General features: G+C 42.6%; 3 protein-coding genes across 13 annotated transcripts in view; 1 reads left to right on the forward strand and 2 right to left on the reverse strand.

The window, feature by feature from the left end:
- LOC103978659 (uncharacterized) overlaps positions 1–8,573 on the forward strand; it is a 29,552-nt gene extending 20,979 nt beyond the window's left edge. For 2 of the 11 annotated variants that reach the window (XM_009394523.3, XM_009394529.3), the window contains 6 exons: positions 313–476; positions 555–612; positions 802–1,239; positions 2,840–3,124; positions 3,601–3,965; positions 4,122–4,390. In XM_009394523.3, the coding sequence (XP_009392798.3) occupies positions 313–441 (129 nt within the window). In that variant the 3' untranslated portion in view covers positions 442–476; positions 555–612; positions 802–1,239; ... (1 more) ...; positions 3,601–3,965; positions 4,122–4,390. Of the gene's footprint in view, positions 1–312; positions 477–554; positions 613–801; positions 1,240–2,839; positions 3,125–3,196; positions 3,475–3,600; positions 3,966–4,111; positions 4,391–5,055; positions 5,136–5,339; positions 6,512–6,686 lie in introns of those variants that run through there. The other 9 variants (XM_065101089.1, XM_065101091.1, XM_065101088.1 and 6 more) reach the window with 9 other exon arrangements.
- LOC103979506 (probable polygalacturonase) lies at positions 5,248–7,913 on the reverse strand. The gene is made up of 6 exons (XM_065101094.1): positions 7,774–7,913; positions 6,813–7,175; positions 6,516–6,636; positions 6,267–6,441; positions 6,123–6,193; positions 5,248–6,048 (listed from the first exon to the last, which is right to left on the reverse strand). Exons 1-6 carry the CDS (start codon positions 7,810–7,812, stop codon positions 5,342–5,344), a joined length of 1,476 nt encoding a protein of 491 aa, XP_064957166.1. The 5' UTR covers positions 7,813–7,913; the 3' UTR covers positions 5,248–5,341.
- Positions 8,574–10,487: 1,914 nt separating the features above from the next.
- Positions 10,488–12,325, reverse strand: LOC135608343 (flavone O-methyltransferase 1-like). Its single transcript, XM_065101105.1, has 4 exons — positions 11,744–12,325; positions 11,241–11,551; positions 11,106–11,170; positions 10,488–10,982 (listed from the first exon to the last, which is right to left on the reverse strand). Exons 1-4 carry the CDS (start codon positions 12,247–12,249, stop codon positions 10,686–10,688), a joined length of 1,179 nt encoding a protein of 392 aa, XP_064957177.1. The 5' UTR covers positions 12,250–12,325; the 3' UTR covers positions 10,488–10,685.
- Positions 12,326–12,816: the final 491 nt, after the last annotated feature.

Consider the following 12,816-nt stretch of genomic DNA (forward strand, 5'->3'; position numbering starts at 1 on the left):
GCCGCCTGATACAGCCCTGTATCATCTTATACGAGGCTAGATCAACGGTACCGCCCGAAATTAAAATCCTTGGTGTAAAGGAAGCATCATATGCTACCACAAATTATGAACATGTGGCCTATGCAGCACATGCAACTTGCATTTGTGCATTATCACTGCTATTCACTTTGCTGCATTGCACATATTACCGAACCATATAAGCTTCACAGCCAGCTTTATGTATTGCATTTTGATAATGATTGTCTACATCTTATTCCATGGATGTATTTAAGTTTTTGTTATGTCAAACCATCATGACATTGATATGGACAGGCTTTTGCTGATGCTTACTCTGTGCTGGAAAATGAGTTACCCCACTTTTCTGGTAATTCTGTTCCAAGTTCAACCGGAAAATTCAGGCTACTTCAAAAGATCATTTCAAATATTGATTGCGTGGAGTAAAATTCTATCACGAGGATTTTTTGATTCCTTGAATGGTATTGGTACTTCCAGCTTTATTATTGATGTCTATTGGGTCTAGTATTATTTTGGCCTGACTCTTATTCTTTGATTAGGCTGGTCATTTTGTTGACAAGTGAATCACCTACATATGGATCTTTTTTAGTTTCCAAGGTATGTTATATATCAGTATTAATATAATTTCTGCATAGTGATCTAACTCTGAATGAAATCCTCTTTTCTTGTTATGAAATGAGGCCTTGCTACGCTATATGCATTTTTCTCATGAATCAGCTCTGATATGGAGATCTGCTGATGTAACTGTCAACAAAGACCGCTTTAACCTTTGCTTCTTCTTGGTAGGTGTTGCTGCTCCTTGAACTAGAAGTCTGGGGTTGCTGATCTGATGTTCTGATGGCATCTTAAATATTGATTTTATTGATTTCGTTGGAACATTTCATCATCACTTGCTTTATTGTTTCTTGGGACAACTGAAGAGAATATGTTCATTAGTGGCCCAGCATTCAGAGTGATTTTGGGTATATAGTCCATCGAGGAGCTGGCCTATGTAACTGTTCTGTGCCTAGAGAGCTCAAGTTACTGAGTATGCATGTGAATGTCTCTGTTCTTGTTTGTGCATTTGCTTTCATACGAGAGATTCTATTGCCACCTGACATTGGATTTTTATGCTAAAATGGTTTTACAACATATAGGAGTGCTAAAAGTGCTAATCCAAAGTCTTATGGCGTTTCCAAATCAAGAAAGTTCTTACGCCTGAAACTCTTCATCTGGACACCGAAGGTGAGAAACAGGATTTCACGACATAAGTTTTTTGTAAAGAAGTTATAATTTCTTGATACTAATCAAGGAATGCCATATCATGTACCGGACCCATACCAGTCACTGGCCAGACCAGTATGTCCAGTACTGGTCGGTACTAGTGTACCAACATAGTACACCGATATTTACCAGTGTTTCAAAGATGAAGGAGAAGAGGAAGGCACAGTGGAGGAGGAGGAAGGAGGAAGAAAAAGGAAGAGGAAGGAAGAAGATGAGGTGGTGGAGGAGGTGGAGGAAGGAAGAAGTGGAAGTGGTGGAGGAGAGAGAAGGAAGAAGAGGAAGCGGTGTAAGAGGAGGAAGAAGAGGAGGGAGTGTACCAGGAGGTAGGTGGTGGTGGCAAATAGTATGAGCAGCAACATCGAACAGCAGCAACGGTGGCATCAGTTCCACATGCCCCATGAGAAGAGGGCTCGTGTTCACGAGCCCCAATTGGTGTTTTTCTTTTTATTTGTTTTATGTTGAGTTGGACCGGACCGGTACATGCCACTCGTTTTGTACCAGTCCAGGTGAAATGGACTTCCTTGATACTAATAGCAAGTGTTGGCGAAAGACTTGTTATCTCCTTTTTTTCTGTCAAATGGTATTAGTGTACATTATGATTTGTTGTTGTTGCTGTTGTGATAATAACAATATAATTGCACAACCTCTTGTGTCATTTTCCAAAAAACTTTTGTTAGTTAGTATGATGTAATTCACCTTGGACATTTGATAATACTTCCCAACAATTTGCATAAGTTTGTAGTGATCATACCTGTTACTTTTGCCTTCTGAATTATTTATTTCTGCCATTTTTTCTAGTACTAGACGTGTGTCATAGTTAGGAACAAGTTTCATTTGCTTTTTCTTCAATGTCGAATGATCGGAGCATTGTTGGGTGGAGTTATGGAATTAGATTCAACAAGTACATGGGATTGTAGTTAATTGCATTATTGTACTACAAGAAAATATAAACTGGGTAAATGATCATTTTCTGGTTTACTTAAACCAGCACAAATGGAAAAGAACACTAAATGATGAGTTTCTATGATTGAAGGGATTAGTTGGTTGTCGAGCTGTGCTTAAGTGGTCGTTATCTCAATTTCATGTTTAATTGTTTTCCGGAAGGGGATTTTTTTTCTTTTGTAGTTCTATATTTTCTCTCATTGTTTGCAGATTCTACTCTTGTTTATTGTGGAATGCTTCTTGTCTAGGACATTTTACAATCAATTGTATAAACTTTATTGTGTGAATTGAGATTTCAGAAATGGTGTGTTTCATAGTAATTTCTTCCTTTTTGGATGTTTTGTCATATCCATGCATGTCTTGTGTACATTGATAAAAGGATTATGCACTAGATTTAGTTCACGGCAAATTATGCACTAGATTTATTCATGGCAACAGCATAATCTGACATATTGTTTTCTTATAGTAGTCATCATTTATATACATTTTAAGGTTTCGATGTTTCAAACATACATACAGTTCCAACAAGGGAGTGATTCATGAATCTAGGATCGCACCTCTGTTATGCATGAAGGCTTTGTGAATTCTAAATTGACCCAATTTTTTTGGCTTGAATCAGGCAGCTTTTGCTCTAATTGGACCGCTAACCAGTCCAAGTCTATAAATTGCCTTCGGTGCTTTATTACAAGTTTTGATTAAGCTTCAACAAGTTTTGATATTTTGAGGCCATAAGCCCCCAACACTACACGGAGATTCATTTCATTGCTCCTTTCTGCTCCTCGTTGGGCCTGGCCATGTAAAGAGGAGAAGGGACATCCCACCCAATTATTTCTGGGTGGGCTTCGTTACTTCTTTCCAAGCCTTGTCATTGCTTGTTGCACCCAAGAAGGAAAAGCTATGCTGGGTAAGTATTTTATTTGTTTCTTTTTTGTGTTGACACTTCTGTTTACCATCATTTTTTAATTTTCTTTTCCAGTGGCACAACGATCGAACCGGCTAGCATGGCAAGGAATGCATAATTTTACGGGCAATTAACATTCTTAGTGCTGCTAGAACCTAATTCCATTATTCTACATATTTAAGCACTTGGAAAGAATCACCATACTGTAATGTAGATTCAGACTTCCAGCTAGACATGTTCTTGTAATTTGTTGTACAACCTTTTGGTTAGGAGATTTTACTGGAGAGTATCTCTTCTACTAGATGGATAAGTTTTGGACAATGTGTTTACCATCTTGAAATTGTTGATGTTGAGCTCCAATTTTCTCTAAATGAATTGATGCTTGTCATTAACTACTACACCCTTGCTTTCAGATGGGTGCTGAGGTTGATTCATAGAAAATTTAAGCTGGATTTGATTTGTGCTTTGCTTCTGGATAGGTTCATACAGCTGAATGTCGGAGAAACCAGGGGGTGTCTGGTTGCAGTCTTGAAAAGCATAACTGGACGTGGAACTGTTATGAGTCCAAGAGTACCTCCATCTTCAACAATTTAATATGGAGAAGGGTGGGACTTTTAAGGGCTTAAGGCATGGCAGGCTTCTCTCTGTATTATAAATATTTCGTAATCTGGTTCGACTCAGTAAAAATGATCTTTTGGAAGGTGTTATAATTTCAATGGTAGATACAATGATGAGAATGCTCACTGAGGGTGAAAAGCCAAGAACGCACAAGGACGAAGCAAAAAAGCCATTTTGTGCATCTTATCCTGTATTATGCTGAAACATGTTCCTCCATGCTTTCCAGGTAATCTTCCTCACTGTCTGGTAACAAGATATGATGTATATAGCAGTTAGTTTAGGATGTCCATCCAAACACCAGAACTTGCAATTTGTCTTTAGTGTGACTCTATGTTAATATTGTTTTACATTTTTATCTTGTAACATGTTAAGGATCTCCCAGGTTAGAAGTTTGGATGGACGCACCGCAATTTTGGTTCAGAGACACCAGTCCCATACTCGTTTGAAGTTTAAGCAATTTCAGATTGGCATTATTAGGTCAATGTTGAAGTTGTAGTTTGATTATTGTCATTTGTATTTAATATGGTTCCTAATGGATTGTGTATCTTAATGGATTGTGTATCTTTTTATATGTTTAAATATTTGCCTCACTGTTAACCATCTTATGGGTTATTGTACCTTCATTCCCAATTATCAGATATATTTGATATCTATCTGCATCAGATAATTCCTTGGGAGTAGTTGATTACAATTACAAGTGTGTTATTATATGATACTAGTAGCCTACAAGTAGTTGATTACATGTGTTACCCAAATTGTTGGTTACAAGTGTTATCTAATGATTCTAGAAGCTTACACATTCAGTATATTTGTCATTATAGATTTTAGTAAAAGGTAAGGATAATTGATTTTTAGTATTAGTTTGTTCGTAACATGTTTTAAATGGTATTATCATAATCTGGACCTTTCTTATGATAGGTAATGAAATCAATTGCAGTGACATATATGTAAGTTTTTGAGTCTGTAGGATTTAAATGGAAAATATGTTAGAATTAAGTTAACATGATTACATGCAGGGATCATTGATTGTTGATGGATTTATGTGCAATTTTGTTCCAAAAAGCTCCTTCTAAATATGTGGATGGATCAGTGGCCTGTGATTGAAAAATTGTTTCGTATACAGTAATTTACAAAGTGTTTGTACTTCTGCAGTACTTGAATTGCTTATTTCGTGACTAGCAGAATTTCTAATAAAATTTTGATTTAGGTCGGTTTAGCATCTGCCTTTTTTCCATTCTTTGCAATAGCCTAAAAGATTTTTATGCTTTCGTCATAATTGGATTGGTTTTCATTTGTATCTTCCAAATGAGAAATAGGTGAAGTGATGCAGTAGACAAGGCTGAATCAACAGCGTGAGATGTATAATAGAGGCGAGATACAGATTTCGTCCATAAAGGTATGATCTCGGTCATTCTTCTTAAACTCTTCAATTGTTTTGGTTGGTCGGCAAACTCTAATGTTACCTTTGTTCGAAGCCTGTTACTGTCCTGTAGCGATGACTCCAAGCATGGTAGAATTGTGTAAAGTCTTCACTCATAGTAAAGATCCACTGCAGTCGTACAGGTGCTGATGACTTACACACGAGAAGCTATACTTACAGGGTCAAGCATCGTAGGACTTTATATAAGTGCACTGTTGGAGTTGGAAGCCATCCATGGGCGAAGCATCAGTAGGGAACGGGCATGGCGCAGCGACCGCCCCCTGATCTGCGAGCGAAGCACAAGCTGCCGGAGTCACACCGCTCGAAACCCCTGCGACATCAGCGCAGTACCATGGCGTCTTCATCGACTTCGCCAGCTGAACCGTGACGTTGGAGACGCAGATGCCGGTGAAGGGCGCGCTGGGGATGCCCTCCAGCCTCGCCGCCATGGTGACGTTGTAAGCCACCACCTCGCTGTAGCTGATCCCGTCCACCACCGGGATGGCGTTGGGGTCGTACTTGTCGTCGGGGTGCGACTTGTAGCTCCCCGTCATCCAGAAGACCCACTTCATGGTGTTCAGATTCATCCTCCGCACGAAGACGTCCTTCACGTAGGCGCCTCTGCCCACCGCCGTCTTGATCCGGATGCCCGACTCCGAGTTCAGCGCGGTGATGTCCTCCGCCCTCACGTCTCGGATCCCGCCGGACATCTCGCTCCCTAGGGCGATCACGGCGCTGGTCGGCGACACGCAGGTGAGCCTTCTGATGACGATGTGCTGGCTCGGCATCCCGTAGGAGATGCCGTACTCGTCCCACCCGCTCTTGATCGCCACGCAGTCGTCGCCGGACACTATGTAGCAGTCCTCGATCCGGACGTTGTAGCAGGAGTCTGTCAGATCAAGAAGAAGAACCTGAGCAACTCATGTATCCCTAATCACACACTACACGGAACAGCATGAGCACCTGGGTTGATTCCGTCGGTGTTGGGGGAATGAACCGGTGCAAGAATGGTGATCCCGGAAACGACGATGTTACTGCACAACCCAACCGATGCGGTGAGGAAACAGAGAACGACGGAAGACTCGAGTACAAGAAATGGAAGTAGACCTGCTGTAGACCGGATGGATGTTCCATGCAGGGGAATTGAGCAAGGTGAGGTTGGAGATGAAGATCTGGTTGGAGTGCATCAGCTCGATGAGGTATCCTCGAGTGTACTTGAGCTTGTTGCTGTGGAACTGCGACCACCACGAGGCGCCCTGCCCATCGATCGTTCCATTGTCCCCTGACATGAAATGAAATCTCAGTCTCAGAACAGTGACTTACTTCACGGAAAGGGAAGAAGCTGCAAACAGGTACCTGTGATGATCACATCGGTGAGGTTTGATCCACCGATAAGACTGCTGTATCTTCCACCAGGCCCATCCCTTCCTCTCCCGTAAGAGGGCAAGGGATCAATGATTGGCCATTCTTTTATATCCTGTTGCAGCATATATCCAAACTAAATGTGTTAGTCTTGCCTGCTTGCAGATACTTTCTGCAGTTTGACTCCGTGCGTCAACGATAAAGGCTGACGATGTTTTACCATACAAAGGTATGTCATCACATCTCTGCAATGTATCAATTACGAGGAGGAGGAGTGGGCGGGGAGATTACCTGGGTGGCGAGGATGACGGCATCGCGGTGGAGGAAGAGGGTGAAGGAGCTGGTGAGGTTGAAGGGCCCGGTGAGCCACCGACCGGCGGGGACGAAGAGCATCCCGCCGCCGTCGGAGGCGAACTGGCTGAGGTGCGAAACCGCAGCCTGGAACGCCGCCGTGTTGGAGGTGGCGCCGTCGCCGACTCCGCCGAAGTCCGACAGGGACGCCGTGTGGGCCCGGCAAGCGGCGGCCGAGTACTTGAACTGCTCCACCCCTCCGCCTTTGCCGTCGTCGCTGCCACCGGGTAACTGGCGCTTTCTTCTGATGCATTCCGCCGGTCCGATGAACGCCGCCGCCACCAGCAGCCACGTCGCTAGAATCTGGCAGCGAAAAGACGATGAATGGTTAGGGAAGAATCAACATTTACAACGGAGCTAAATCTCTGATCCTTTTCACTGTTCCTCGCAGGATCGACACGTAAAAGACGGTTCTTTTGCGATGAAGAAGCGATCTTTGAGGTGGAACTCCAGGAAAAGAGGTGGAGCAAGAACGCAATCCGCAGCGTCATCCTCTCGTTTGCATGCTTCAACATCGATTGATAAGATGAACGGATCAATCCGAGATCAGAGGCTACGAGTTAAAGTTTCGGTTTTTCCGTGTCCTCGAAGGTAAAAAAAATGATTCCTTTTCCTTTAGGAGGAACTCAAGAAAGGGATGACAAGAACGCAATGCGTCAAGTCGCTCTCTTGCTTTGGCAAAAAAGATCACTCTTTTATCGACATTTGAAGAAAAAGGATGCATAGAAGTAAAAAATGAAGCTTTTTTTGGAGAATCAGAAAAAGGGCGAAGAAGGGAATGATAACAAAGAAGAAGCAGAGGAGAAGGAAATGGTCCATACTCTGCTTCCGTTCAACCTAAAACAAGAAGAAGAAGGAGGAGGAGGAGGCCATGAGAGAACAGAGACGGTAACGGTGATACCAGTGGGAGTGAGATGCTGCTGCGCCCTTGCAACTCCATCGTCGATGTCCCTCAGCGACCGGACTTGCGACGAAGACGAGGGGGAGGGCGGGCAAATGGAGTCCATTTATAGGGGCTTCTCTCGTACACCATCATATCCCTTCGGCGTATAAGGTGTGTCCATTGGCGTCACATCAGAGACGTATCTACCTCAACACGATGTGGCATTGATACCGATATTGGATCTCGATTTAGACCTTTTAACCGGATAGAATGTAAGATGGAGATCTATGAGATGAAATCGAAACATAACATCAAGAATTAATCTTTTCATATATTATACAGATATATCATCAAACATTTTCATTGTAATCACATAGCTTTAGTGATGCATTTTTTGTGTAATGATACATCGAGTTGTAATGGTCTTCCGAGGAATCAGTACATGCGAGATAAACATCAAGACGAAAGAGAGAGAGAGAGAGAAAGGGCGACACATCAAACAGTGTTTGTTGACGTTACCTGATTCCAGAAGACGCAGCAGGAGGCAACAATTAAGGCCCGTGATCGTTGCTTCGTCGGCATGCGCGCCCGTGCTCCGCCCCGATCACGGGCGGAGAGGCCGGTGCGGTGACCCACCACAAATCCTCACGTGAACGTGAAAGTAACGAGAAGACGGAGCAGCAGAGCAGGAGTCAAAGCGTCGTGCTGACACATCGCGACTGCAGAGCTCCGAACATTTTTGTTTTTGTTTTGGGATAGTTGATGTTTTCATGTTTGTTTGTTTGTTTTTATTTATCAAGAACACAATTTTCTTTAAATTTTTAGAAATATTCATATAACGGGTGTGACCCTTTTATATTGATCGTGCTGGTGTCAGCACGACATTAGTTTGATCTAGGTCTTGATTTAAGTTGGACCGTTTAAAACGAATCTAATCGAGTCGAGTTTGGGTTGAATCAAAAACCAAAGGGAGACGCCTAAGCGAAGATTACATCGATGTGGTATAACCTTATGATAGACAATGGTGATGAGTGATCCTCTTTTCTTCGATGATAAACGGTAGTAGCATCCTAACCTTTTCTGTGGTAACATTCTTCCTTTAACGACGATGACATTCTTATCTCTTTAGTGACAACGGTTAGTGTAATCATATTCTTTTTATGACGACATCCTTTGGTCCTCTCGATAGCCAACTACGACAACATCCTCTGTAGCTTCATTAGCGACATCATCTCCTCTCAGCAATGTCACCATCTCTCCAATGACTTTATAACTAAGTCAAATAACAGAAAATAAGAGTCAACACTAATGTACCTTGAATAAAAAATCTCTTATTTCACCATCTATTAACTCTAAAATTAGAAATAAAATATAAAAATTAATATAAAATATGTAAAAAATATTATTATAGTTTTAGAGAAGTTTGAATAGGTTTTAAAACAATTAAATTATTGAACTCTCTAAGATATTTTGTGATATATTTATGTTTCGATTTATCTATTTTATCCTATAAACTTTCGATATATTGCACCATCATACAACAAAACAAACCTATTTTAGATTTACAATACCGTATCATATCATTTGGTACGGATGATACATATCACTCCGATAGAGGATCGATACGATGATACATCGATACATCTTAGTATATCATATGTCGATATGATCGATATAACTCGATACAATTCAGTACATATCGTACTAATAATTGATCGATATATCGATATGATATTATATTTTGAACCTTTTTATGTGTTAATGTTGTCACGATTTGCGAGATAAAACCTTAGTCATCTTAACACTTTGGAATCCCGAGAGAGAGAGAGAGAGAGATATAGATGGCTTTTAACATGCCAACATGTTAACTGTGGTAGAAAAATAAATGATCCCATGTCCTTTACTTATATACACCGTCAAATGAGACAGCCAAGAACAGAATCTTCATGTGAGTTTCTAGAGACGGAACACAGAGACCTCCGACGCACCAACACGACACAACACAGGAGGCAAGAAATGTTCCTCCTCCTTGCCATTAAAGAAACCGACCCACTCGAGTAGCAAACACAGATAGGACACAAAAGACTCGACTAATATGGGAAACACTCAAACCAAACATGGTTGAGTGCACTGCACGCACTCCTTTGGGAACCCACCATCTCTCATTGCCTTCCTTTGTTTAGTGCACAGTGGGAGCAGCCTCGATGGTCCATTCCTTCAAGCAAACTACAAATCTACCGTTCTGATCGACCTTTGTGCAGGCAATAGATTATTATTTTTGGATGCAAGTTGGCATGTCAGTATCAACATTTCCTTTCCTTTTATTTCTTCTCATTTTTTTTATTAGAAATCTTATCCTAATATTTTCTTATTTTCAGTTTCATTATATAATTATTTTGTTTTGTTTATTGATCTATGAACTCTTTTTTATTATATATATCTATATACTATTATTTTATTAAAACTCAACAAATATTTATTTTTTTATTTTAACACACGCATCACAATTATATATATATATATATATATATATATTATCTATCAAGTATTTACTGAAATGTGTATGATCCCGAATAATGTTAAGATATATATTAAAAAATTATAGATCTTTTCTCATCTTTTTTTAATCATAATCGACATCGTTATTTCTTTTAGATTTAACGATGGTACATTTACGGATTAGATAAAAAAATTTTGAATAACACTTCGTAATCATACCATTTGATCTATCATTATTTAATTTCAATTTATGATATTAAAATTTTTCATATAATAACATAATCATATTTTTTATGTTTACATCGTTGTTTTCATGTTTCAATATTGAAAGCTACGATGAACTCGAGAAAACGATATATGAACTCGCTCAAGCCGGAAACCTGCAAGAAGCATATATGACTGACTCAGTGACTTGCCATGGGAAGTGCAATCTACTTGGTGAACTCTATCACCCAAGCGTTGGCGAAGATGTAGGTGGCTTTGAACCCGGAGAAGCCGGCCTGCTTGGCCAAGCCATGGAACTCCTCCTCCGTCCTCTCTTTCCCACCCGGGTTGTGAGCCAGCATGATGAGGTCGACGTGGAAGACGCCCTGAGCTCGGGGAGTTGGCTCCGGAACCACCGGTAGAACGCACTCCACCACTATCACCTTCCCCTTCTCCGGCAATGCTTCCCAACAGCTCTTCAGTATCTTCGTGCAGTGCTCGTCGCTCCAGTCGTGGAGAATCCACTGTAGTTCATGCCATAGTTCAGACTTACTATCTCTCAAGACTTCTAATTTAACATTTAACCGAGCTTGTTGGACTCTAAATCATCAAATGAGGGGGTTTAATCAAGGTGGAAGCTGACCGACCTTCATCAAGATTGCATCTCCGGAGGGAACACTCGCGAACATGTCTCCGCCGACGTGTTCGACTCCTGCAGCAAACGATATGAGCAGAACGGGATGGTATCGTGGAGACGAAAGGGAAACAGAAGGGAGGAAGACCTGGGAAGGGCGGCGCCTCGGAGATGACGTGGGGGAGGTCGAAGTTGATGGCGTGGATGTGAGGGTGTTTGGAGGTGATCATGAAGAGGGTGGCGCCGATGCCGCCGCCGACGTCGACGAGCCGGTTGACGTCGTCGAAGCCGCGGTAGATGTCGAGGAGCTTCTTGGTGATGATGATGGAGTGGTTCTTCATGCCGTCGTTGAACACCGCGTTGAAGCGGGGGTCGGTGCCGTGGTACTCGAACGCCGTCATGCCGTACGCCCTGTTGAAGGGGATGCCACCGTCCAACACCGCATCCTTCAAGTAGTACCTGCCATCAGATCATGCATATCTCGGGTTAGATCATAGTGATATATAATAGATTTTAGACTAATGAACCGATCTAAATTAGGTATCATAGACTACTTAAGCTCTTATCTTAACATCTTCTAAATCGATCACTTCATGTAGCGCCGCCATGCTACATACTAACTGTAAGATGCGAAGCTAAAGACTGGATTACCAGCTCTCCATGAGGACCTTGTCCTGGTTCATCAAAGCTAAAGCAGCCATGGACACACCGTCCTCGTTCTTGGTCAGGTACTTGCACACCGGGGCCGCCCCGTACGTCCTCGACGGCCTCCCCTCGGCGTCGGCCTCGACGGTGCAGCTGACGACGTTGTAGGCGGCCAGAAGGCGGAGCATGCGGTCCACCATGACGGCGGCGTGCGGGTTCTTGGTGGGCAGCCGCGCCGCCACGTCCGCGGGGCTCAGCCTGACGCCCGGGCCGGCCTTGGTGAGGATCTCGAGGAGGTCGAGCTCGATGGCCGCCTTCAGCGTCATGGGTAGGATGGAGCCGCTCGCGAGCTGCATGGCGTACATGCACGCCTCCTCATCCTCCTCCGGCGTCAGCTGCACCGCGTTCTTGACGGAACCCATGGCCGGCTGGTCTTCAGAGAGAGAGAGAGAGAGAGAGAGGGTGGTGAGGTGAGGAGGGGTAGATGAAGGTGGTGGATTTATAGGGGCCATCGGTTCACCCACCGCACCGCCACCAAGGCAACAGCAGGTGGTGGTGGTTTGATGATGGGTGTGGCAGAGCAAACGAGTGAAAGAGGAAGGCGGGTGTGGCTTTCTGCACAAAGGTGGCATGTCCTCCCTCCCCTACTGCTGAAACGATGATTAATAAGTCCTTCATGTTTGCACAACCCTTTTCACTTTTTCCCTTATTTTTGGGAGGTATGACAATAGAATATTGGTTTTTAAATATTGGCAAACAAAATTGCACTTTTAGTTATTAGAATATTACAATGAAACTTATGTGATTGACTAAAATAAATCGATAAACACATTTAGAGTAGAACTTGAGCAAGAGGAAAGAAGAAGAAGAGGAGACGTACCATCAAAACTTGGGAGTCGAAAGCTATGATCGTGTCTCCCAATAACAACTCCATTCTACCCAATCATCATCATATCCTTTGAAATCTCAAGCCTCCACAAGAGTGACTTGGAAGACAGAGGTCCCTGCACAGAATGGAATGGAAATGCAGTCAGTAATGGCTTACCTACTGGTCCTGAGGAGAGAGAGAGAGAGAGAGA

This window comes from Musa acuminata, chromosome BXJ2-3 (assembly GCF_036884655.1).
Source record: "Musa acuminata AAA Group cultivar baxijiao chromosome BXJ2-3, Cavendish_Baxijiao_AAA, whole genome shotgun sequence".
Classification (NCBI taxonomy): domain Eukaryota; kingdom Viridiplantae; phylum Streptophyta; class Magnoliopsida; order Zingiberales; family Musaceae; genus Musa; species Musa acuminata.

Bases quoted from the DNA above. Each gene is read 5' to 3' on its own strand.
- LOC103979506 (XM_065101094.1), bottom strand. From the start codon at position 7,812: ATGGAGTTGCAAGGGCGCAGCAGCATCTCACTCCCACTG. The intron at 7,176-7,773 runs GTATCACCGTTA...TTTCGCTGCCAG, and splicing joins GCAGCATCTCACTCCCACTG to ATTCTAGCGACGTGGCTGCT. The intron at 6,194-6,266 runs GTCTACTTCCAT...TGGGTTGTGCAG, and splicing joins ATCCATCCGGTCTACAGCAG to TAACATCGTCGTTTCCGGGA.
- LOC135608343 (XM_065101105.1), bottom strand. From the start codon at position 12,249: ATGGCCCCTATAAATCCACCACCTTCATCTACCCCTCCTCACCTCACC. The intron at 11,171-11,240 runs GTCTTCCTCCCT...CGTTTGCTGCAG, and splicing joins CGAGGCGCCGCCCTTCCCAG to GAGTCGAACACGTCGGCGGA. The intron at 10,983-11,105 runs GTCGGTCAGCTT...CATGAACTACAG, and splicing joins GAGATGCAATCTTGATGAAG to TGGATTCTCCACGACTGGAG.